The 26,658-nt window shown below is 44.3% G+C and overlaps 1 protein-coding gene across 1 annotated transcript in view; it reads right to left on the bottom strand.

The window, feature by feature from the left end:
- The window catches only part of MYO18B (myosin XVIIIB), a 1,019,172-nt gene that overhangs the window by 631,257 nt on the left and 361,257 nt on the right, over positions 1-26,658 (bottom strand). The window contains exon 14 of the mRNA XM_075320057.1: positions 7,016-7,186. Coding sequence (XP_075176172.1) covers positions 7,016-7,186 — 171 coding nt within the window. The remainder of the gene's footprint in view (positions 1-7,015; positions 7,187-26,658) is intronic.

The raw sequence follows: 26,658 nt of genomic DNA, 5'->3' as shown, positions 1-26,658 counted from the left end.
TATTACGCAAAGCTGACATGTGTCATCCAAGGGTTAAATGTATGGCGGGGAAACTTTGCGCCAAGGAATAGTGACAAGATGGCAGATTCTGAAATTTTTCAACGGGTCACTGCTGACTTCTGCTTCAAGGCGCACTTCCACCGGTAAGTGGATGGGTTCAATCCTGTTTGTGACCCCAGAAGAGTCGATGTGTACCGCCCCGGTGCTCGGCCAGCTGCCGTGCCGCTTGGATCCGTGCTCGTCGGTGGGTGGCTCGAGCTCCAGGACCCGGGGGTCACGTCGCTCTGAAGGGGAGTAGGCGCTACGTGTAGGGATTTCGGTGGGGAAGGTTCACGGCCGAGGCCGTAGCGTTTAGTGATGTAAGTTCATGACGCCACCCATGGGTTGTGGTGAATGTGGACACCACCGCTGCCGTTAACTAGGCTCCTGGGGATGATGTTATGCAGCCTGGTGTGTTGAGCCCTCCGTGGGCAGGGGGTTATGGTCCCGGGGCCTGATGTTTGTGAGGTGCGAGCAAGATGGTGTGGTGTGGTGCGCGACCCGAGGGCACTGTTGTACTCACTATGACAGATACACCGGAGTCTCTGGTAAACCAAAAAGGATAGGGGTCTGTGCCCGCAACTGGCTGCGCTTTGCCACTTTCTCAGGTTGGTGGTTCCCACCTTTCTCCTGCACCTCTGTGTTAGAACTTGACTGCCTATGCTTCAGCAACGATAGTCCGCTCCCCGGCTTGATATGTGTCGGGCAACCAGTTTGCCCACAAGCACCGGCCCGTGGGATCTCTCTGCCTGTACGGTGGCTTTCTATCCCCCTCAGTGGGCTGTTGCCATCTTTCGGGTCTAGGGACGGGAAAGGACCTAAGTTACAGACCTTAATCAGTGAATTTGACGTGGTCCAGTGGCTTCTGGACCTTGTTCTGGGTCTGAGTACCCCTCCTGGTGCTCCGGTTTCCAGTTGGCTTCCCGTTTCTGTACCGGCGGGCCACTACCCTGTCTCGGTCCCTTACGGTTCCACCAGCCATCTTCCCGGCTCCTGCAGGCGGCAACCACCGTCTGCCTCCTTGCCACAGTACCAGGGCTACGACCCCGGCGCCGGTCAGTGTTGTCGCTGCAGAACTGACCCACAGGCCTGCTGCACTTGAACTTGAACTCCACTCCACTTCACTGTACTCAACTGACTAACTAACTGCACTCACTGTGTGTTTCCTGTCTCAGGCCCTCTGGACTCCTAGGTGGGCATGGCCTACCACCTGGCTCCGCCCCCTGGTTTGACCATTGAACACAGAGAGGTGACAATGGTTTGTAGGTTGGCTACTGTCACCTTATTAGGGGCTGGTGTTTGTGCAGGGGGTCTACCTGTGACTACCTGGCTAGTCCAGGGCGTCACACATAACATACAGTAGATTCAGCCAGTGATATGCAGACTGCATGAGTTTAGGTCCCAGTGACAGATAATAAAGTGCAAGTGCATGAAATCAAAACAGTGATATGGAGTCTGCATTCATTTGAACCAGGGTGGCTGAGAGTGATTACCTGGAAGGAGATGATGTAGAGCATAGAGGAAACCCCCTAACATGCATTTTGCGTTAGTTTTGTGGTGTATATGTATAGTGGTGTGAAAAAGTGTTTGCCCGCTTCCTGATTTATTTATTTACATGACACAAGTAATGCAGTTTATAAATGACAAAATGCAGCAAAAGACTCATTGCCAGTTATCTCAAACGCTTGATTGCAGTACTTGATGCTAAGGGTAGGTTTAGGGGGCAATCACTGTTTCACAGAGGTCCCTGTAAATTTGGATTTCTTTTTCCAGTAATAACAAAGACCTTCATTTATAAAGTACATGTTGGGTTTACTTGTGTTATCTTTGTATAATATTTAAATTTGTTTGGTGATCTGAAACATTTAAGTGTGACAAATATACAAAAGAACAAAAAATCAGGAAAGGGAAAACACTTTTTCACATCACTGTACATTTATGTATATACTGTATATAAATACTTAAAAGACCATATGAAAGTAGCATATTTGTTATTGTAGTTATCTGCAAAATCAAGTTGCTAGTTCAGTGGGGAAAAAAACAAAGCCCATGCAACAATGGCAGAAATTCTGCAGTTTTTATTAATACCATTTGTGGGTACATTGGGACTTTGCTTATAATTCATTTTGTGTTGGCTGTTTGATTATAGCATTGATCCTATGTGATAAATAATTTCATATATCAAATGATAGGACTTTACATACACATACAAAGTAATACCAAATATGCATATTTTGCAATGTTTTGGTTTTGAAATATAAAACAGAGGGTGATTTAAGCTTTTAGATTCTTTTAATTTTCAAATGTAAAAAAATACTGTTTTTTTTATATCTTTTTAGCCTCCCCCCTTTTCCCCAGGGGGCTTGAACATGTGATCAGCATGGAAGTATATTGTAAAATTGACAATCTTAATAAAACCTTCACACAAACTGCCCAGAAAACCCCCTCTCGCTCCTTGTATCTAATTCATGAATAGCAGTATCATCTAAGGAATTAACCAGTGCCAATTGTGACGCCCTGGACTAGTCAGGTCATCCCAGGTAGTCACACACAACACCACACCCCCTCCCGATTAGGTGACATCAGTCAAACTAAAAACCTTGTCACCACCCTCCAGGTTTGATGTCCACACCAGGGGGGTGGAGCTAGGCGGTTGGTTCCGCCCACCGATGAGTTCACAGGCCTGGAGGCGGGAAAACACGGAGTCAAGTTCAAGTTGACTAGGAGAGTAATCTGGAGGAGGTAGAGAGCAGACAAGTTCACGGGCAGTCCTGTGTCCAGGCCTGCCAAGAGACTACCGGGTGGCTGGGTCAGAGCCCAGTCGCCATTGGCAAGGAGGCAGACAGTGGTGGCCGCCTGCAGGAGCTGGGATTACAGCCGGTGGAACTGTAGGGACCGGGGTCAGGCGGTGGCCCGCCGGTACCGAACCGGGGAACCGATTGGAAACCGGAGCACCAGGAGGGGTACTCAGACCCAGTACAAAGCCCTGAACCGACAGGGCCGAGTCAAATCATCTGATTGTGGAGTGGACTTAAGGACCTATCCCACACAAGCCCAACCATACAGGGTAAAGCCACTGCCAAGGCATAGAGACCCAAAGGGCCAGCGTCTGTGGGCAAATGGGCTCCTACGGCATATACAAGTCGGGGAGCGGACTACCGGTGTCTAGGCATAGGAGTCAAACATTTACACACAGAGGTGCAGGAGAAAGGTGGAAATCACCAACCTATTCTGGGAGAAGCTGCAGCCGGCTGCGGGCCCCGTTCATCACTCCGTTTGGTTTACCAGAGGCTCCGGTGTCTTGTGTCATAGTGAGTACACCAGTGCCTTCGGGCCGCGCACCGCACTGCACAGCAACACTTCACCCTGCACCCCGGCCCTCGCCGACCGGGGCCCCGGGACCAACACCCCCTACCCATGGAGGGGTCAACACCTAGCTGCGCCATTACACTGCTCCCAGGAGCCCCCATACCTTCACCGCTTCGGTGGTGTCTACAATCCCCACAACCCATGGGTGGCGTCATGAACTTACATCCCAAACCAAACCACCGCAGCCCCGGCCATGGAACTCCTCACCCAAGTCCCCGCGTGTAGCGCCAACTTCCTTGCAGAGCGACGTGACCCCCGGGTCCGTGAGAGGCTCGAGCCACCACCCGCAGTACGAGCACGGATCCGAGCGGCTCGGCGGTCGCAGCCGAGCCCGCGGGGCGGTACACAATTAGAGCTAACTCCAATTGATACTGTTAACCACAATATAACCTCACCAAACATGAATTTCTGTGATTTTTTTTTAAAGATTAATTCAATATTAAATCTCTGCTGCCAGAAATGAAGTGACATAGTGAGTTTATACAATGATTAGCTGCAGTTACACAACTTCCCTGTGTCCAGCATATGCATAGGGGATGTCCCCATCCAATCACCTGCCTTCTGCTTGTAAGAGAAAAAAAACAGCCAACTGACAGCAAGAAATCAAAAGTAATCACAAGCAGAAGTCAGAAAACTATGTGGAAGCCAAATTTCATAGATATTCACTTGGAAACTGCTCAAAAAATGTAGCAGAGCAAGGAAATTTGAGCTAATTCTATTATCGTCTTAGATTTCCCATTTCTTTACCCTACTTGTGATTGATACATTTATACACATCAGCTGGAGGCAAGAAAGATAAGTGTGAAACAAAATTAGCACTAAAAATTATTTGATACTCATTGATAATAGTAAAGCAAGTATATTGTGATGGGTCTCTGCACACTCTACCTCTGGAAAGTCGGATAAATCATTGAAAATATAGACTGCAGGGCTGCACATGAGATTCCCAGAATTACACAAGAACAGATGTGCACAAGAGCTTTTACATCATTTTTCAACATTAGTCTATGCTGCGGTATAAAGGCAAGAAGTTCTGGGCTGCTTCTTTAAATGATCATATTTGCTAAACTTTCATTACCGTACTGATAAATGCACTGTTCAATAATAAATATATCCATTTATTTGCACAGGATGAAAGTTAATAACCACATAAATAAAATAACATAAATAGATATAACAAATGTTTTAATTTCTCAAATCTCTAGAGGACTTGGCCTAATGAGAAAGAACGGTACATCTGATGTTGCAGTTTCTCTACAGGATAGATGACTGCAGATAAAGGTTAAGACAGAGCAAATTAGCTGGGTCCCAAAGGAAGCACTGATCAAATTCAATCCTTATAGTACAAGAGAAATAGCTTTACATAAAAGGTAAGTATTTGCCTATAAAAGCTTTGTGCTCTACACGTTTAAGATGCTTTTAGAAGTGCATTTTACACTCCGTGCACAATTTGGTATTCGGTGTAAGTGTCTTTAAAGTTTATAGGCTTGGTGTGTTTTGGTACCTTTTTTTTTAGCCAAAAACGGTTAGTATTTCCTGATAACTGACTTCATATAGTATCTTCACTTAATATTGATGCAATAAACTAGCACTAAGAAATTATGTCGTTAGACCCATAAATGAAAAAGCTTCTCTGTAGCAGAATTATAGAAAACCATAGGTTAAAGGGGTTGGCCAGAAAACAATAATGCATTACATATGCTAATGAGCACTCAAGAAATCACCCTTTGAGTTGGACTCCATTGCTCTCTGACATGATTAGATTAAGCACTTTCCATTTAGCTTCACATTTAAGCCTCAAAACACATTTTAAACTAACCACATAGCCATCTTGTGCACTTGGCCCTTATAAAAATCATATCTATCATTTAGTAATCTGATCCTACAATGTGCTGAAATCATCTTTAAGACAATATGTTAGGCGCCGCTCACATCAGCGGTGTTTTGCCGCAAAGACGGATACAGCACAAATGCGTTTCAGTTCCATTCATTTCCAATGAAATCACGGCAAGATCAGGTCACATGTGGTTGCGTGCGTCATACACAACCACATGTGACCGCATCTTGCAGCAATTCCATTCTAAATGAATGGAACTGAAACGCAATTGTGCCGGATACGGCTTTGCGTGAAAATACCGCTGATGTGAGCAGCGCCTTAATTGGGTTTTCAGGCTACCCTTGTCTTGGTCAAACTATTAAACTATGCCTCCCGCTGCCTGTCGATGCCTCACCAGCTCTCTTTACCTTGATTGACAGTGCTCTTTTCTTAGCAGTGAGTACTGTACACAGCGAAATGTTTTGTAAAGCAAGTGCTGTCAATAAAGGAAAACAGAAGCAGTGAGGAATGTAAGAGTAGTGGTAGGAATGGTGATCCTAAAGGGACTTATTGTTAAAACAGGTTTTTGTGTTAAATATTTGGTGATATGTTTTGTTAATATATCACAATCTGTCTTACAAAAAAAAAATATAGAAATCTTGTCATTTTAACATTGGCTAATGAGGCTTTGTACTTTGTAGAGTCACCTTTTGCTGCGATTACAGCTGCAAGTTGCTTGGGGTATGTGTCTGTCAGTTTGAACATCGAGAGACTGAAATTCTTGCCCATTCTTCCTTTGCAAATAGCTCGAGCTGAGTGAGGTTGGATAGAGAGCATTTGTGAACAGCAGTTTTCAGCTCGTTCCATAGATTCTCGATTGGATTCAGGTCTGGACTTTGACTTGGCCATTCTAACACCCGGATACATTTATTTGTGAACCATTCCATTGTAGAGTTTGCTTTATGTTTTGGATCATTGTCTTGGTCTTTTGCAGACTCCAACAGGCTTTCTTCAAGAATTGTCCTGTATTTGGCTCCATCCTTCCTCCCATCAATTTTAACCATCTTCCCTGTCCCTGCTGAAGAAAAGCAGGCCCAAACCATGATGCTGCCACCACCTTGTTTGACAGTGGGGATGGTGTGTCCAGGGTGATGAGCTGTGTTGCTTTTACGCCAAACATATCATTTGGCATTGTGCCCAAAAAGTTAATTATTGGTTTCATATGACCAGAGCACCTTCTTCCACATGTGTAGTGTGTCTTCCAGGTAGTTTGTGGCAAATATTAAACAACACTTTTATGGATCTTTGAAAAATGGCTTTCTTCTTGCCACTCTTCCATAAAGGCCATATTTGTGCAGAGTACGACTGATTGTTGTCCTATGGACAGACTCTCCCATCTGAGCTGTAGATCTCTGCAGTTCATCCAGAGTGATCATGGGCCTCTTGGCTGCATCTCTGATCAGTCTTCTCCTTGTTTAAGATTAAATTTTTGAGGGACGGCCAGGTCTTCGTAGATTTGCAGTGGTATGATACTCATTCCAATATGATCACTTGCACAGTGCTTCTTGGGATGTTTGAAGCCGGAAATGTGGGAAAAGGTTGAAAAATTCAAAGATGCCAAATACTTTCGCAAGGCACTGTATATACAACTGCCCCCACTTTTTGTCAGTCCCAGGAGTTGAGTGTGCAAATTGATTAAGAAGGTAAAAGTAGACCATTACTTAGAAACAAATGTTAATTTTTAAAAAATTCAAAATATTAAAAATAATTTCCACCACTTAGATTTCATACCTGACTTTGCATCGTCTTCTTGGCTCCCACCTCTTGTTCCCTGTGTCACTTGTTCAATGATCTGCTTGAGATGGTGCTTGAAGACGGCGGTGGAGAGCTCCTCGTTGTCGCACCCCAACACACTGGCAGCCTTGTTTGCCCATTCAAACCTCATAAACTGCTTTCTGCCAACTGAAAGAGAAAGCACTTGTTTCATGAAATCAAACATTTTACAAATATTATTTCAAATTAAGAAAAATGTTTTTATTTTAAAACTTGTTTTAGAAAAAAATGTATTTTCTTAAATTGCCTTTAAATGTACATTGTACCTGCCGGCTTTCACTTTAGAAGATAAAATACCAACAATGTACCCATTCCCCTAACTTATAGAAAGAATAATAACTAGCGCTTACTAATAAAACAAAGTGTTTACTGTGAAACCAAGGATCTAAAGAGAATATATCTCCCACGAAAATGATTGTCTAGAATAAGCCTTTCTCCATTGCTGTCCTTGGTGCTGAAATAAAAGATATTTCATGGTAAACTTGGTAAAAATATTATTAGCAGCTATCCATATTGTCCATTAGAAATGAATCCTTCACTTAATGTTATGATGATCACTCTTCTCATTAAAATACACAAAATAATGAGAAAAAAAACGACCTAAGTATTGCACGAGCTCGTTACCATCTTTCCACAGTACAGCTACTCATCACCGGCGGTGGAGACGATCGGATGTGAGTCTATGTGAGTCTACCCCTCGTCAGTAGGGACATGAATTCATTATAACGACACACAGTGCCGGACCTCATGACAGTAAAATGTGATAAATTCACACTCATTAATTAGCAGCCCTGAGAAATCACTAGCTTGTCACAAAAAAAAAGAGAATTTCTATTTTCACCCCAGTTGGTACAAAGAGATAGATAATTAAGGGAAATTGCAGTGTGTTTTGGGAACACAGTGCTAAACTGCTAGTCTATTATTCTGAATGGAAGACAATTTAGGTGAGAGGTTGATGAGTAAATGATTAATACCCTGAAGGGAATTCTATGGCATCAGCACAGCCTCACTTTAATAAAAACATAACAATAATGGAAAGAACCTTCAGGTTTACTAAATTACAATGTGCACAGCCAAAAAATGAGCACTATATAACTAACAATTCATGGGACAATGCTCCTTAAAGTCCTCACACGTTCTAGGCAGCACATACTGTATATTGAAGAAACATATTGTGATAGTTACTCACTTAATGTGATGGGGTTACTCACTTAGCTTGCTTCTTACAGGTAGCACACAGGAACACTTTCCATAAAATTCCAGCAGATGTATTGCAATATACATAAACTACACTCCTGGTATATAACACACACAGATACGCCACACAGGTTCGGATACACTACTCAACTATTCCAGTGTATCTATGTCAGCCTCCACTCACTAACCCCAGCCAGTATACACTGCCCCTCGCCAGAGGGAGGCTTCGAAAGCTCTTATTCACGGTCTTGGTCAGGCAAGCAAATCGTCCCTTTTCGCAGAGGACTCCTTCCTGAAGACATCACAGTCTCCTCACCCTGTTCCTGACCATGTGGCACATAAACAGTGACCATCTTTACAGATGAGACACACCAAAGTTTTTTAATAGCCAGACCAACCTGTCTCTCCAGCTCGCCATAAAACTTGGCCCTGATACGCCCTAACAAGACTCGTGGCATTACAAGTACCAGAATGGACATCGGTTCTGTGATACATACCGGCAGCCCTGTTATATAATATACACACAGACATTAATAAACTGTGTATCAAACTATTAAAGTGAATCTGTCCTTAGGTTTAATATGCAAGAGACCCGGAGACCCTGATTCCAGTGATGTGTCACTTGCTGGTATGCATGATGTCATCTTGATGCAATCACTGTTTTCTCTTCTGTAGATCTAGCAGTGTTCAGAATGCTGAGCTCTGTATAACCATGCCCACATCACTGATTGGCAGCTTTCTTTGTACACTATACATAGACAGAAAGCTGCCAATCAGTGTGGGGGGGGACTTGTTACATAGAGTAGTTGATAGTTGGAACGAGACACCGAGTTCTGTAGTGATAATCTTCTGCTGATAAAACACTGATAATTTTGTAACAGCAACATCCAACCTAGTATGACACATCACTGTAATCAAGGTCTCAGCCTCTACATCATGCTGATCTCACATGACATAGTAAAAATCTAATAATACATTCCATTTAAATATACGTATATACATATTAAATGCCAACAACTATGCTAATTTTGTAATTTACTCAATTGTAAAGGTAGATACTGTCCATAACATTCTTTATTCTTCTTCAGCTGATTGCTATTATGTCTTTATACTAACTTTAGGGCTCATCCACAGAGTGCAACAATCTTGTACATCAGTGTCCCTCAATCTCATTTGTCAAGGCCAACCAATATTCAGGCGTTCCAGATTTTCCAGATTGTCTTAGGGGTACTTTGCACACTACGACATCGCAGCTGCGATGACGGTGTGGTCAAATCGAAAGTGACGCACATCCGGCGTTGCTTTCGATATCGTAGTGTGTAAATCGTTTATGATACGATTAACGAGCGCAAAAGCGTCGTTATCGTATCATCGGTGTAGTGTCCGTCATTTTCATAATTACGCTGCAGCGACGGTACGATGTTGTTCCTCGTTCCCCTGCGGCAGCATACATCGCTGCGTGAGAAGCCGCAGGAGCGTAGAACATCAGCTTACCTGCGTCACCGCTGCTCATGCCGGCTATGCGGAAGGACGTAGGTGGGCAGGATGTTTACGTCCCGCTCATCTGCGCCCCTCCGCTTCATTATGGTTCTGCTTTTAACTTTATCTAGGAGGCCACATGGCACATGAAATACAGAATATAGAGTAGGACCCCCCTATTGAGATTTGCCGTAACGTTGGCAGGGGTGGCTCAAAGAATTGATCAATTATTTGCTAAAAATCTCATTTATATTACAGTACAGTTGGAAAAAATCTGTGAATTTGCACTTTTTATATGATGCATGCCATTTTCAGGTCGTGCTGGCTCCCCTCTCTCTCTGTTTGGTTGTAGTTATGCTACAAATGTCTGGTGGCTGGTCATCACCATGCTATGCACGCCTGATCTTGGTTTGCAATATATTCCTCCTGTTGGTAGCTGTACACATTCAGTTGCCTCACCCTTTCCACAGGCATTGCTAATTAAGCACCATACTTGGATCTGGTCCGCCTTTATCAATGGTTGCTGTCTGGCACTGGGAGGGTCAGTTCTGATATAGTCCTGGTATGTATAGAGCTTGCTCCACATGCTGGGACCTGGGCTGGCCTCTATCCACAATTGCCTCTTTTGCAACATAGAAGCGGTTATATATATACAGGTTACAGGTATGTGTGCTCCATTATGGTTCTGTTTTTAACTTTATCTAGGAGGCCGCATGGCACATGAAATACAGAATATAGAGTAGGACCCCCCTATTGAGATTTGCCGTGACGTTGGCAGGGGTGGCTCAAAGAATTGATCAATTATTTGCTAAAAATCTCATTTATATTACAGTACAGTTGGAATAAATCTGTGAATTTGCACTTTTTATATGATGCATGCCATTTTCAGATCGTGCTGGCTCCCCTCTCTCTCTGTTTGGTTGTAGTTATGCTACAAATGTCTGGTGGCTGGTCACCACCATGCTATGCACGCCTGATCTTGGTTTGCAATATATTCCTCCTGTTGGTAGCTGTACACATTCAGTTGCCTCACCCTTTCCACAGGAATTGCTAATTAAGCACCATACTTGGATCTGGTCCGCCTTTATCAATGGTTGCTGTCTGGCACTGGGAGGGTCAGTTCTGATATAGTCCTGGTATGTGTAGAGCTTGCTCCACATGCTGGGACCTGGGCTGGCCTCTATCCACAATTGCCTCTTTTGCAACATAGAAGCGGTTATATATACAGGTTACAGGTATGTGTGCTCCATTATGGTTCTGCTTTTAACTTTATCTAGGAGGCCGCATGGCACATGAAATACAGAATATAGAGTAGGACCCCCCTATTGAGATTTGCCGTGACGTTGGCAGGGGTGGCTCAAAGAATTGATCAATTATTTGCTAAATATCTCATTTATATTACAGTACAGTTGGAATAAATCTGTGAATTTGCACTTTTTATATGATGCATGCCATTTTCAGATCGTGCTGGCTCCCCTCTCTTTCTATTGGCTGGCTGCCGTGTGACGTCGCTGTGACGCCGCACGACCCGCCCCCTTAGGAAGGAGGCGGTTCACATGCCAGAGCGACGTCGCAGGGCAGATGAGTGCATGTGAAGCTGCCGTAGCGATAGTGTTCGCTACGGCAGCTATCACAAGATATCGCTGCTGCGACGGGGGGGGGGGGGCGGAGACTATCGCGCTTGGCATGGCTGCCATCGGCTTGCGATGTCGTAGTGTGCAAAGTACCCCTTAGTATTGCTTAAGTGATGGAATTACCACCTGTACAATACAAAGGAATCCCTGAATACATGATTTGCTGGTAGGCCTTGAGGACTGGAGTTAAGGAACAGTGTTATACAGCATATTGTATACTCATTGTATGCTGTATTTATCCCTGAAAAACAATAGTATTACAAGAATCTTAAATATGTTCATGTGGTAAATATCTTACTGGTAGATACAAGCATTTTATAGAAAATGCAAGAAGTAACAGGTATAGATCATTCATTACCTTCCTCATTATAAATGATGCTATTGATAATATGGAATACCTGTGAACACTTAAATAAAAATGCAGATAATATCAGTAATATTAAATGGAATGTGTCATCAGATAATTAATGATCTATTATTTAAATCAGGTTTTTAGGTTAAAAATATACTGTATTTATTAATGTTGATGGATTTTTTTTAATATTTCACAAAATGATTTAATTTAAAAACAAATCTGAAATCTTACAAATTTCAAATGGACCATACAATTTTAAGAAAAAACATGAAACCCATGTTAAAACATGCTGCCACTCAAAAATAGTTTGTAATCAAGCGGAAGTGAGTTTTTATATGCAACTAACAAAGAATGTGTGCACGGTTATATGCATTTAACAAAAATCAGAAATAGACCAAAAAAGACCTTGTATAATACAAAATAGTCATTTTTATTATAGTCAGAAAAAGGTCTCAAACAGATTGCCTTACAAAACGGCACACATAGTTAGGCCTCTTTCACACGCACGTGCCTCCGGTACGTGTTTGGCAGTTTGCTCACGTACCGGAGACACGGGCACACGCTCATTATGCTAATTGAATATTCACTTCACTGCGGCCGGAAACAGCAGCAGCAGGGAGTCAGCAGGAACGGAGACCGAAGATCAGCACCACGGACAGCGACACCTGGGACAGGTGAGCAGAAAGTTCCCGCTCTCCGTGTGTTATCACGGAGAACATACGTAGCCCATACACACAGCACACCGAGGGCAATACGCACTTTTGACACGTCCGTGAAACACGTGCGTGATTTTCACGAAGAGGCCTTACATAGTAGAAAAGGTCAATAGGATAAAAGAGGTAGTGGAATGAATGGACCTGCACTCAATGGTGGACAAGTAAATAGCTAGGATAGGGGTATGAGGGAGGGGAAATGGAATAAACCCCAGTGCATCAAGAGCAAACAAACACCTCTAAGCAAAATCATGCATGAAAGTACAATTGCAAGAAACACTGCAGTAGTTAAATAGGTGAAGGATATGCCCAAAGTATACATGCACTGTGTAAAATCACCAGACCCTACCCATAATAATGATCCAAAACATGTACATCCACCAGGGATAGCAGGACCACCCCTACATGTTTCATGCCATTGCTGGCACTTCCTCAGGGGGCCACTAAGGGGTACTTTGCACACTACGACATTACAGGTGCGATGTCGGTGGGGTCAAATTGTAAGTGACGCACATCCGGCATCGCAGGCGACATCGCAGTGTGTAAAGCCTAGATGATACGATTAACGAGCGCAAAAGCATCGTAATCGTATCATCGGTGTAGCGTCGGCGTAATCCATAATTATGATGAGGCGATGTTATGATGTTGTTCCTCGCTCAAGCAGCAGCACACATCGCTGTGTGTGAAGCCGCAGGAGCGAGGAACATCTCCTACCGGCGTCACCGCGGCTCCCGTAGGATATGCGGAAGGGAGAAGGTGGGCGGGATGTTTACATCCCGCTCATCTCCGCCCCTCTGCTCCTATTGGCCGCCTGCCGTGTGACGTCGCAGTGACGCCAAACGACCCGCCCCTTAATAATAAGGCGGGTCACCGGCCAGAGCGACGTCCCAGGACAGGTGAGTCCATGTGAAGCTGCCATAGCGATAATGTTTGCTACGGCAGATATCACAAGGATATCGCAGCTGCGACGGGGGCGGGGACTATCGCGCTCGGCATCGCAGCATTGGCTTGTGATGTCACAGCGTGCAAAGTACCCCTTAGTCTAATAACAGACTGGTGCTTTCTGCTCTTTTAGGCAGTTGCATGGACACTGGCTGCAATATACCAGCTCTGACTCATTGAGCTTCCATAGGAGAGGTTTTAATGCATGTTCTGGTATGGAGAAAGGTTATTGTGAGAAGAAGAAGAGGAGGAGGTGAGTTGTGACCATCATCTTTTGTGAAAGGAGGATCCAGTGTAAACTCCTGCATGAATTCTCAACTCCAGTCCTCAAGGCCCACCTAACCAGCCATGTCTTCAGGATTTCTTTAGTATTGCACAGGTGATGGAATTATTATCAAACGATAAAAATCTTGACCCTTTGGGGGGCCTTGAGAACTGAAGTTGAGAAGCACTGATATACTGTGTGAAGGTCTTACAGGGTTGTCCGGGACTTTAAAATTGATGACTTATTCTTGGGATAGGTTATCAATGTCTGATCAGTGAGTGTGCGGCACCTGGCACCCTCGTCAATCAACTGTTTTCTGTGCTGCTGGCTAGAACTACTCAGTTGCGGAGCTATACAGCACAGCTCCATCATCTGTATAGTTGCCACATCTGGGTACCGCATATTTGACCCCTATTTTAATCAATAGGGGACTGATGTCTAGTTCCTAGCCACGGTCACAATTCTATCAATTTAGCTGTGCTGTACAGCTCATCAACTGAGTAGTTCTGACAGGTGGTAGCACCAGAAACAGTTGATCGGCAAGGGTCGCAGGTGTCACATACCCACCGATCAGACATTTATGCTAAGGATAGGTCATCAATGTTAAAGTCCCGGACAGCCTTTTCAGCTTTATTGCAATACTATCTTTGATGATAAAAAGCAATCTGAAAAGTGATCTGATCTGAACAGAACAGTAAGTATGAATCTAGCATTAGGCTAAGCAGCCAGCAAAAACATTGTGAGAAACTACAATTAACATAAAAACCTGACTTACACAATAGATCCCTTCTCTTTTATATTATAGATTTCTATGAACATAGGAGTCAAATACTAAGTGATTACAATGTATAAATGGCTCAGGAGCTCAGATCATCCAAAGGGCTGATGGAAATGACAGGAGGTCTACTGGTGCTGGTGGGTAAAAGAGTGAGAAAAGAAGGGCAAGGAGAAGGAAAAGGGGAAGGTCAACATGAAATATGTGGGATGCTGAGAGGCTGTGGCAAGAAGCAAGTAATACAATGGATAGACAGATAGTAAAATGTATTACAAAAGAGTGCTCACTATAAAAGAGATAATCATCAAAGCCCATTGCCAAAGTTGACATAACCAAGTAACCCCAATGATGACAGTTTATTGTCTGGCTGCAGGCGTAAAGGGAACCTGTCAGGTGCATTATGCACCCAGAACTATGATCAGTTCTGGGTGTGTATTGTTAATCCCTGCTTAACCATTCTTGTATCTAGTGACATAGATAAAGAGATCTTTAGAAAAGGTATTTCTGAAGATCTTTTATCATATGATAATGAGCACAGGGACTAGTCCCAAGGGTGTTATATCCCATGACTAGTCCGCCCTCTTAGCATGGTAGCACTAGACCTCGCTGCACTTGACCGGACGTGTTGGGGACTTCTGAACAGCGGTGACAGTGAACACAGGTATACACGTCACCGCTGGTGATGCGGCATTGAGTGGCATGTTAGTACGCCCCTGTGGGCGTGCTACCATGCTAAGAGGGCACACTAGTCAGGGATATAATGCTCTTGGGACTAGTCCCTGCGCTCATTAGCATATGATAAAAGATCTTTAGAAATATCTTTTCTAAAGATCTCTTTATCTATGCTACTAGATAAAGGGACGTTGGGCAGGGATTAGTAATATGCACCCAGAACTGCTCCTGGTTCTGGATGCATATTGCACCTGACAGGTTCCCTTTGAATGAGTCCAGTTATTGTAATTTTTACTACGGATCTCCAGGATAATTTGTTATACTCCTGCCTCAGATTAGTTGCAAAGCTATGAGTGGCTCAACAGTAGCAGTTGTGCTTGGGCACTGGTACATAAGGAGTAGAAAAGAAAAAAACACCTTCTAACACATGAAAAGAAACCAGCTTAAGCATATCAGGAAGAAAAGAGATGTGGAGCTATTACTGCACTCCCAAAGAAATGACATAAATCCAAGGAAGATTGAATAAAGGTGGTTTTTATTCTATTCTATTCAGGTGGATTTCCTGATGATGAAGTGGGGAGACACTTTGAAACGTGTAGAATAAAACCACCTTCATTAAATCTTCTTTGGATTTATGTCATATCTGATAGCTCCACTTCTCCTTTGTTCCTGATCTGCTTCGGCTTGTTAAGCGCGTGGACTCTGCAGCAGGTGAGTATATGCTTTGAATCAGGTTGTGTGACACACAACCCCATAAGGTGAGCACGTTCCCTTATCACTTTTGCATGTAAGTTAGATAACCCTATTGCGCTTTTTACCCCTTCTGTTTTTCCTTAAGAAACCAGCTTATAAGACACATGGTGGATCGGAGCCTATTGCAGACTTTGGACTGGAAACCAGGATCATGCATCATTAGACTGTCTGGCCTAAACTGTCTAGTCTAAAGGGTGCTTTACACGCTGTGACATCGCTAGCGATTGCTAGTGTGGCGCCCCAGCGGTCTGGTTGCCACAGCAGTGTTTCCCTCCTCAAAAGGGTTAATGCTGAGCCTGGAGGTAATTGGGGAAGTCCATTGACCAGTAAGTACCATCGTCCAACACAGTTTCTCCCCCGGGCCAGCAGAGGGAGCTCTAAACCTGGAGTTCCAGGGAGATTCCTTAAGCTCTGACCTGGGGGAGGAGTTAGTCAGTCTGTGAGGAGAGTTCAGTGAGGAAGGAACTCGAGTAGTGTGGTGTGTGAGCTGGGAGCTGAGCCGGATTGTTCAGCCCAGGAAAACACAGTCCACAGCGTGGCAAAGAGGAGAAGCATATTGGGGAGCGCAGCCAGCTCACCCCGACGTCATCGCTAAAGAAATTGAATACCGGAGTTCGGGGCCACTCGAGTACCGGTGGTCGCATCCGGAGGACGAGAGGACTGCAGGTCTCCGTCCACCCCACACCCGGAGGCGCAGCTGTGGAGCCAAGACTTGGAGCCACGGTAGGAAGAGTGGCACCCGTGACAGCCCACACAGCCTGCCATACGGGGAAGGTAATAAATTACCTCAGAGAGCGACAGAACGGGTCTCAGCATTGCTGAATCAGCGGAACCATGCCTACCCAGGCAGAGCGTAGGGAGCAGGCCTCATTACTCACCTGGCCAGTGTGAGTTCCCAAACTGCTTCCAGGCTACCAATCGCCATTACCAACTGTAACAGACTCCCTGGAGGTCACCGACTAAGGACAAGTAAAGGAGAAGGTAAAAGAAATCATTGTCTGTGTCTGTTCCTTTCCACTGCCCTGTTGGCCCTGCACCTTGTCAATAAACATCCATAAAGAAGAAGAATAAGACCGCACCAATGCTGATATCTTTTTCCGGAGATTCTTTATTCCATACACAAAGTTAAAAGGTGTGTAGTAGTAGGCAGGTGGAGGAGACCTGGATGCGGCCCCTCACTGCGGACGACGGCCGTTTCGCCTGTGATTAGGCTTCGTCGGGTCCACAATCACAGGCGAAACGGCCGTCGTCCGCAGTGAGGGGCCGCATCCAGGTCTCCTCCACCTGCCTACTACTACACACCTTTTAACTTTGTGTATGGAATAAAGAATCTCCGGAAAAAGATATCAGCATTGGTGCGGTCTTATTCTTCTTCTTTATGGATGATTGGCACTGACTGTTTCTATTTGGACCTGCACGCTGATCCGGTTTTTACCAAGGACGACTGGTGCTGTATTCCTTCCCCTCCAGTGAGCCCAGGTGTAACAAGCATAAACGGGTAGTGCAGGACTGCGCTCTTCCCTGGATCTTGTCAATAAACACCATAGACTTTTCCAAAGGTTGCCCCGGGGTACCCGCTCTACCTGTGGGGAGCAAGAAACACCTCAGCTGCCACAACATCAGCCAAGGAGGTCCCCTCCAGCAGCTGCGGCTCCATAGCTGCACAATTCCACAGGTGGCGTCACGAATTTCAATAAACTACAACTCCCATCATCACCTCCCCCATCAGCCCCATTAATTGACTCCACCAGGGTCACAGAGTCGGGCCCCGCCACCCCTGACTACCCCGGACTAGTCTGGCCTGACACCGAGTCACCTAAGGACCTGGAGCTGGCGAGACACTAGCGATGTCGCAAGCGTTAGCACCCACCCCTGTCGTTGGTGCAATATGTGGTAATTGCTGCCGTAGCAAACATTATCACTACGGCAGCGTCACACGCACATACCTTCTGTGCGACGTCGCTGTAGACACCGAACAATCCCTCCTTCAAGGGGGAGGTGCGTTCGGCGTCATAGCGACGTCACTGCAGCGTCACTAAGCGGCCGCCCAATAGCAGAGGAGGGGCGGAGATGAGCGGGATGAACATCCCACCCCCCTTCTTCTTTCCTCATTGCGGGCGGCCGCAGGTAAGAGGTTGTTCCTCGTTCCTGTGGTGTCACACATAGCGATGTGTGCTGTCGCAGGAACGACAAACAACCTCGCTACTGACCAGACAACAATTTTTGGTAAGTGAACGACGTGTCACAGACCAACGATTTTTACCTCTTGCAATTGTTTAAGGTCGCTCATAGGTGTCACATGCTGCGATGTCGCTAACGGTGCCGGATTGCGTCACAAACACTGTGACCCTGACGATATGTCGTTAGCGATGTCGCAGCGTGTAAATGGCCCTTGAGTTCACATCATCTACTAGTTGGCTAGAAAATTTGCAAAAAAAATTTGGACATCTGCTGGCACACAATGTCACAGGTCATTCAATGCCTTTTTTCTGCTAGGTCACATTCCTAAATGGACAATACACAGAAAGTGTCTAAAACACATAACATGGTGCAAATAACTTCGTGGAACAAATTACACCAAAATTCAGGCACTTTTAGCTTTATTAATCTCCCCCCAAGACACGGAGATTAGATATTGATATTTACATTATGACATACTTATGTCTAATAAAGAGTAGTTCCCTGTGCTTCTATATAACATGTAGGGCAGAGCCTTCTGCAGACACAATTATATTGTAATGCCTCAGCCAAATTATTCAATGTATTAAAATCTACGCTGTGCCAGGTCAAAATCTACAAGGCGAGGAACATGGGAGACTGAGTAAATATTTGAGATAGGAAAACAAGCAAACAAAACAAATTCATTAATTTTTTGGCGGCTTTCAATGCAATAATTTGATAGATATGGATAGATGAAAAGCAGCAATGTTTTTACTGTTAGAAAGCAAGAAGTTTTCAGATTTACGTGTTTCTGTTGATCTCCATTCCAACCTCTGCAAGAGCCAATTGATTAAATTTACCATGGCGGCATGATATCTTGGCACAATTGTTTATTTTGTCACTTAGAAGGCAGCAGCCTATCTCTGATAATGGAGCATGGCAGGGGAAATATGTGCCTCAGACAAGAGGTCGTCACAGGCATTTCCACTAACCATCCTCCTGTCTGCTGGATGCTGAAAGCCTGTGAGACATTTTGCAATAACAAAGGCTGCAGTGAAATCAATTGGCTCATGTAGGTCAGAAAACATCCCTATCTTTCCGGTGTCCTCCATTCTGTGAGTAAATGATAACTTTAATGAAAAAGATTTGGGGAAAAAGTTATATATATATATATATATATATATATATATATATATATATATATATATATCAGGTGAGCTCAATTTATGGGATAGTGTTAGGAAAAAAAAAAAGTTTTGCTCCGGAAATGTTCTCTTAGATAAACTCTCATCATTGTTAATACATATAATGTACTCTATCAGGTGCAGTAACACAGCACGTTGTATTTTAACCTCTTACTGGTGACGGGCGAGTACTAAAATACTCGAGATCATTCCTCAATTCGAGCTGGTCAGATGCTCAAATGAGCTCGGCACGAGTGATGAGTGTAATACAAGTCAATGATTGACCATTTCAGGTCTCCACCCACATAGAGCCATACACAGCATTTCGGAAGGGAGGGAGGCGTTTTTTATTTTTGTATACTACTTTTGAGAACATGGTTTTATCCCCCAGGAGAGACATTTAGAAAGTGCAAATGACTCTCCCTGGGGAGCCCGCACACATCATGCAGTGAAGGAAGCCTGCGCGCTGTGTTCATTGTTTCACAGACGAAATATCAGAGCACTCGCGATACTCCGGAGAGCTTCGCGAGTACCCTAATGCTCAATCAAGTAGCGAACAGTGCCGAACACGCTCGCTTGTCACTAGTCCTTATCCTTTATAAGTAATGTATGTCCAAAATGTATCTGAAATCTGAAGAATCTTTTCTTTTATAGTTACATAATATTGGCTGCCACCTAGACAGTTTGACAAATCACCCTTAAGAAGAATTCTCTCCTCTCTATAAAACAGATTTGAGAACTACTTACTAGGCTCTTGCTCCTGAGGACTGGAGCGGTCCACTGAATCTTAATAGCTTGCACAGTACATTGCATCTTCAAGTACTTAGCTTTGGTTCCCAGCTAATAAAAATTTGTGTGGGGTTATTGTTTGCGTCTTTTTGTGTTGCCATATATTATTTATTACTTTTCACGTTTCTAGGTGATATATTGATGTCTTTCAAAGTAATCTAATACTGATTAAACACCTACAGTTTATTGACTAATGCACACAGGGAATAAACACTGTATATTATGGAGATGTAAGAATGTTGTGTGCCGTCATATACTGCCTCCATGAGGCACAATATTGTCCCGCAGAATCATTGCTTCAAAGAGGTAATACCTCAACTATACTTCATGAAATATTTCATACCACTGTGAGGGTTGAAGATATGTACTGGCTCACCAGCATGATATAGATGTGCCTGGCTGTGTCCATATGAATGAATCTTGTGCTCGTGGTATGGAAATTAAATGTCATACAGTAGTGTCATTATTTGACCACCAAGGGTAGCTGTCTTAAAGGGAACCTGTCAGATCTCATATGCGTTCTGACCTTTAAGCAGGGTGATGTGAGGCCTAGTAACCCCTTCCTACCCATCCATGTGTTGTAATATCGTATAATATGAATGTATAAAAAAAGTTTTATTACTTACATGTTCCCTATGTAAATGATCAGAGGGTCTAGGTCCCTGGGTGTCACATCGCCCCTTGTGCGTTTGCATGCTTTTCATGGCATCACGCCCCTGTGAGCGTGATACCATGGATTTACATGAGCGACGTCACTGTCAGCTCCTTGAGATCCCGCACATGCGCACTTACCATTCCCGCAGTCTTGTTTGTCAGCCAGTGCTTGCCTCTCGGCTTCAGACGCGCTCTGCGCATGGTTGTAACTGCAGGAGTCTTCTGCGCCTGCGCAGTGCGCGTCTGAACCCGACAAGCAAGCACCCGGATAACAAGGCTGCGGGAATGGCAAGCGCGCACGCGCGGGATCTCAAGAAGCTGACGGTGACATCGCTCATGAAAATCCATGGTATCACGCCCACAGGGGCGTGATACCATGGAAAGCATGCAAACGCCCACAGGGCGATGTGACACCCAGGGGACCAGACACTCTGATCATTTACATAGGAAACATATAAGTAATAAAACGTTTTTTTTAGACATTCATATTACACAATATTACAACACAGGGATGGGTAGGAAGAGGTTACTAGGCCACACATCACCCTGCTTGTAGGTCAGAATGCATATGGGACCTGACAGGTTCCCTTCAAAGGACAAGAAAAAGACTGTATACATGGGAAAGGGAAGTGCGGCCATTTTGAGGAAGCCATCTGGAGTTATCTAGGAAAGAGACAGGTTATCTTGTCCTTTGAAGGGAACCTGGACAGAGCGTCCCAGTGTCATCGCATGGAGAATTCTGACCGACAGAGCTGGTGATGTGTGGCCTAGTAACCTCGTTCAACTGGGAAAAGAAATGCTGCCAAAGACACCGCTGTAAGATGGGAAAAGATTTGAGGACCAACGTGAGCCACATTAGACACCGTCTGGGAGATGAATCATCTCCATCTGTGCCATATTTCACCTGCCAGAGGGAATCTTTATCCGTTCACATCCATTGGCTAGCTGTCTGGAACTGACCTGAGTTGGTAAAACAATTAAGGCTCACTTCAGTGAGTAACTGTGCATGCAACACATTACATTTTGGTGGCAAAACACTCAAGACTGAGAACAAACTTGTAGTTAGTTAGGTATATTGATTGGTTCGGGCTAACGTTTATTTCAAGATTAGCGATGACTGGATCCTCAGTTGTTGCTGCCACATTCCTTATTTCCCCTTCTGTTAGAAAGGATTACCGTAAATGCCAACACTTTTAGTTGCCGTCTGGGTACACAAAGGATTTTGGGCCATATCTGGACTTTTCCAGTAGCCAGTTACTGAAAGACATTTTAGTGCAAGAAAATTGCTTAAGGTTGTTAAAATTTGATTTTTTTTGCTTAGCTGCTGCTGAATTTATTAATCATTTAGGTTTACTCTGTGTAATTGAGAAAATATTATTTCTCTTCTTTTTCTAGAAGTCTCCCCCGGGGTGGGAACGCATTTGGTTTGGGTATAGAGATAATTGAATATACATTTGTAAACCACTGTTCTGCATCACATGTGAGTCTGGAGTTCACATGCATATAATTGTTTTAAATCAAAGGGGGTTAATAGGTACTATGCAGTGGGTTTAGACAGGCATGCCAGTAGGTAAATTTCTAGCATTTATAGTTGATATATATCTCTAGGGTGATTGGCTGTGCAGTACAAGGGTCTCAGCCTCCCGGCTGAGTGGTTTTTAAAATACTTTGAGTGTTAATTTTACTTCTGGGGTATATGCATTCACATAACTTAAATAATGTATATTTTGGGAAAGAATTGGTGTTGGAGTCAGTTTTCTTGTTCGTGACTTCGCTGTATTCTGAGGAACCTCCCAGTACCTCCTGGTACACGGCTTACACCACAATATTTTGTCATGGATTTGTATTTCTCCACTTATAAGTAGTAAACCTCAAGGTTCAGTGCTGGGTCCGCTATTAGTCAACTTATTTATTAATGCTATAGAAGATGGCATTAATAGTGTTGTTTCTATTTTTGCAGATGACATCAAACTATATAGAATAGTGTAGTCTATGGAGGATGGAGGCTCATTAGTTACAGCAGACTGACTTGGACAAACTGAGTATTTGGGCATTTTTTTTGGCAGACGAGGTTCAAAGAGGAGAAATTTAAAGTTATGCATATGGGTACTAACAATATGCAAGAGAGTAAAAGTAGAAGGATCTGGGTGTACTTGTAGATCACAGACTAAATAACAGCATAGAATGTCAGTCAGTGACTTTTAAAGCCAGCAGGATATTGTCAAGTATTAAAGAGCTATAAATTCGCTAGACATGGAGGATATTCATTATTGAGTCGTGATCAGTGAGCGTGCTTACCACTGCTCATTACTGGATTGAGCATCAGGGTGCTCAAACGAGACTCAAGTACCGAGTATAATGGAAGTCAATGGGAAATGCAAGCATTTTCAAACTTAAATGCTCGAGGCTCAATCGAGTAACAAGCAGTGGCAAACATGCTTGCTCATCACTAGTTATGAGGAATGACTAAAAGATTACATTTAGAGGTACTTTGCACTCTGCGACATCGCTACTGCGATATCGTTGGGGTCAAATCGAAAGTGACGCACATCCAGCGCCAGTAATGACATCGCCTAGATGCGCCGATAAATGATCGCAAAAGCATCGTAAATCGGTGATCTGTGTAGCGTCGGACATTTTCATAATGTCGCACCAATAGGAGATACGATATTGTTCCTCGTTCCTGCGAAGGAGAGAAATGAGATCTGGTCACGTCCTGTAATGGTGGTGCCCTGCACAGAATCCAGGAGTGCTCAGGCAAAAATAATGCTGGCAGAATCAGAATAAAAAAAGAAAATGCTGCCGCGACTATAAGATATGAAATGTCAAAACATTTGTCTTTATTTAGACATGGGATAAAATGTGGAACCACTTAGTGATCAGCGCTCCTGACGTGTTTCCAGTGCGACAAACATTCTTAGTCACAGGATGTTTTTATACTTTATGGAAATGTTGGCATTTTTTTTTTGGATTTTGCATCTATTGGATAGGTAATATTTTAGTTGTTCATAGTGGAACCCCTTTAAAGGGACATTTTAGCCCAAACAAGTTATCACCTATTCATTGCATAGGATATAACTGTTATATTTATGTGGTTCTTACAGATAGGACCCAAATGATTTCCACAAGAGGAAACTTGTGTTCTTCGTTTTTACCTGGCTGTAAGTAAGTGACCAGACTGTATTGAGTCAAAAACATTGAATATACCATATACATATTACGACAGCTGAAGCTAAGCTCTGTTACTATCATGATGTGACTGTGGGAAAATGAGGGACAGGGGGGTTCCTATGCTGTTTCTCATGCTAGGGGTCCCTAGGCTATCCTTAAGGTCATGGTTACCCCTAATGGTGGAGATGCCTAGGTCCTGTGCCTGGCTATGCTCCTGACCAGAACTGATCTTATTCCCCCCTTCCACCAGGGAAGGAAGGAGCAAGAGAGATAGAAATACAGATAAAAACAGACAGGGGAAAGCCAAAACTTTGATACACTACAAGCACACAGGAACCAACAGTGAGAAACATAACAAAAGCAAGAGCAGGAAGGTAGCGACAAAAAGACAACAAGAGTTAATTCCACAACTGCACACAACAACAAGTACTACACCCACCAGTTAGTCTGGATCACAACACCTCACCAGACCAACTAAGATAAACTATAGCTGGCACCAATGGAAGTGTCCAGTCAACATATCTAGAATGGGAGCTGATGTGATTGGCTTCCTCACAACATGTGATCAAATATGACTCACAAGCAGACCAGCAGAGATTTACCCTTGCTAGCCTGCCTAGGAATTACCAATCTGTTGGTTGAGGCACGAGTCAGCTGGTGCAGATTATGGACCTCAGAGAAGTTATCAGGCAGAGTGTCAGAATCAGTAGTCTAAACAGATCCCGCCGCCGCCATGGCAGTCAGCAAGGTTAGTAAAAAACCTCTGTGTACTTTCGCAAGTGCTCTAGACCTAAATGGAGTGGTAGAGGGCATGCATGATCTGCTGCTTTATTCCACTCCCCCAATTTTGCAATTAAGAAAAAATAGGGCACCCAAGAGACCTGAGATAGAGCCCACTTAGATCTAACCGTTATCAGCTATCCAGTGAATAGATGATACTTATTTAGACTGTAATTAGTGATGAGCGAGTACTAAAAAGCTCGGGTGCTCGAAGCTCGGGCCGAGCCTCCCAAGATACTCGTGTACTCGGCCCGAGCACCGAGCCCAATGTTATCCTATGGGAGACCCGAGTATTTTTGTGACATGACCCCCCGGCAGCATGTAGAAACCCTAAAAATGTCACAAAAGTCTCAGAAGAGTGCTCAAATGACATGGCATCAGCATGGGGAAGACCCCTTGAAGCATTTATCACTCAAAAGTCACAGCTGTGAACAATTTTGTCCAAGTTTTACGCCATTTTTACGGACTCACCAGAAAACCTTCCAAAATGACACCAAAATGATTTTTCATGGCGGAAATGTTAAGGGCACATACCCAATAGTGAGATAGAGCTGGTGTATGTTACTTTTTGAGATTAATACATGAAAGATTTTACATGAAAACATTGTGTGGCACTCCGATGTCCAAAACGCACGTTTTGTGCTTTTTACTAGCGATGTCGGTAATTTTTTTTTTTTTATTCTATCTCCCTCAGTCCGTCGGTCTGTCTCTCTCTGTCTTGTCTGTCCCCCTCTCACAGTCTGTCGGTCAGTTCCCCCCCCTCTCTCTTACTTACCGTTCCCCGATCACTGCCGCGGCGCTGCACAGCTGTTCAAACTCCGGTGGCTTTTCCTCTTTTGAAAAAGCCGGCCGCTCATTAATCAATCTCCTATTCCCTGCTTTCCTGCTTTTCGGTGCCTATGATTGGTTGCAGTGAGACACGCTCCCACACTGAGTGACAGCTGTCTCACTGCACCCAATCACAGCAGCCGGTGTGTGTATACTGTGCAGTGAAATAAATAATTAAATAATTAAAAAAAACGGCGTGCGGTCCCCCCAATTTTAATACCAGCCAGATAAAGCCATACGGCTGAAGGCTGGTATTCTCAGGATGGGGAGCTCCACGTTATGGGGAGCCCCCCACCCTAACAATATCAGTCAGCAGCCGCCCAGAATTGCCGCATACATTAGATGCGACAGTTCTGGGACTGTACCCGGCTCTTCCCGATTTACCCTAGTGCGTTGGCAAATCGGGGTAATAAGGAGTTAATGGCAGCCCATAGCTGCCACTAAATCCTAGATTAATCATGTCAGGTGTCTCCCCGAGATTCCTTCCATGATTAATCTGTAAATTACAGTTAAAAAACACACACACCCGAAAAATCCTTTATTAGAAATAAAAAACACTAACAAAGTCCCTCATTACCAATTTATTAACCCCGACAAACCCTCCATGTCCGGCGTACTCCACAGTCCTCCAGCGTCGCGTCCAGCTCTGCTGCATGGAAGTGACAGGAGCTGCAGAATACACCGCCGCTCCGGTCACCTCCACGCAGCTAATGAGATGAGTATAGCGATCAGCTGAGCTGTCACTGAGGTTACCTGAATCCAGCGGTGGATGCAGCGGTGGCCGCGGGTAACCTCAGTGACAGCTCAGCTGATCGCGCTACTCACCGCCGCTCCAGTCAGCTCCATGCACCAACTGAGGTGAGTATAGCGATCAGCTGCTGTCACTGAAGTTAATCGCGGCCACCGCTGGATCCAGCGGTGGCCGGGAGTTACCTGACTGACAGCAGCTGATCGCGCTATTCCCTTCATTAGCTGCGTGGAGGTGACCGGAGCGGCGGTGTCTTCTGCAGCTCCTGTCACTTCCATGCAGCAGAGCTGGACGCGACGCCGGAGTCCGTGGAGTACGCCGGACATGGAGGGTTTGTCGGGGTTAATAAATTGGTAATGAGGGACTTTGTTAGTGTTTTTTATTTCTAATAAAGGATTTTTCGGGTGTGTGTGTTTTTTAACTGTAATTTACAGATTAATCATGGAAGGAATCTCGGGGAGACGCCTGACATGATTAATCTAGGATTTAGTGGCAGCTATGG

Source organism: Anomaloglossus baeobatrachus, chromosome 1 (assembly GCF_048569485.1).
Source record: "Anomaloglossus baeobatrachus isolate aAnoBae1 chromosome 1, aAnoBae1.hap1, whole genome shotgun sequence".
In the NCBI taxonomy this organism is placed as follows: Eukaryota; Metazoa; Chordata; class Amphibia; order Anura; family Aromobatidae; genus Anomaloglossus; species Anomaloglossus baeobatrachus.
This window is presented reverse-complemented; position numbering and strand designations above follow the sequence as displayed.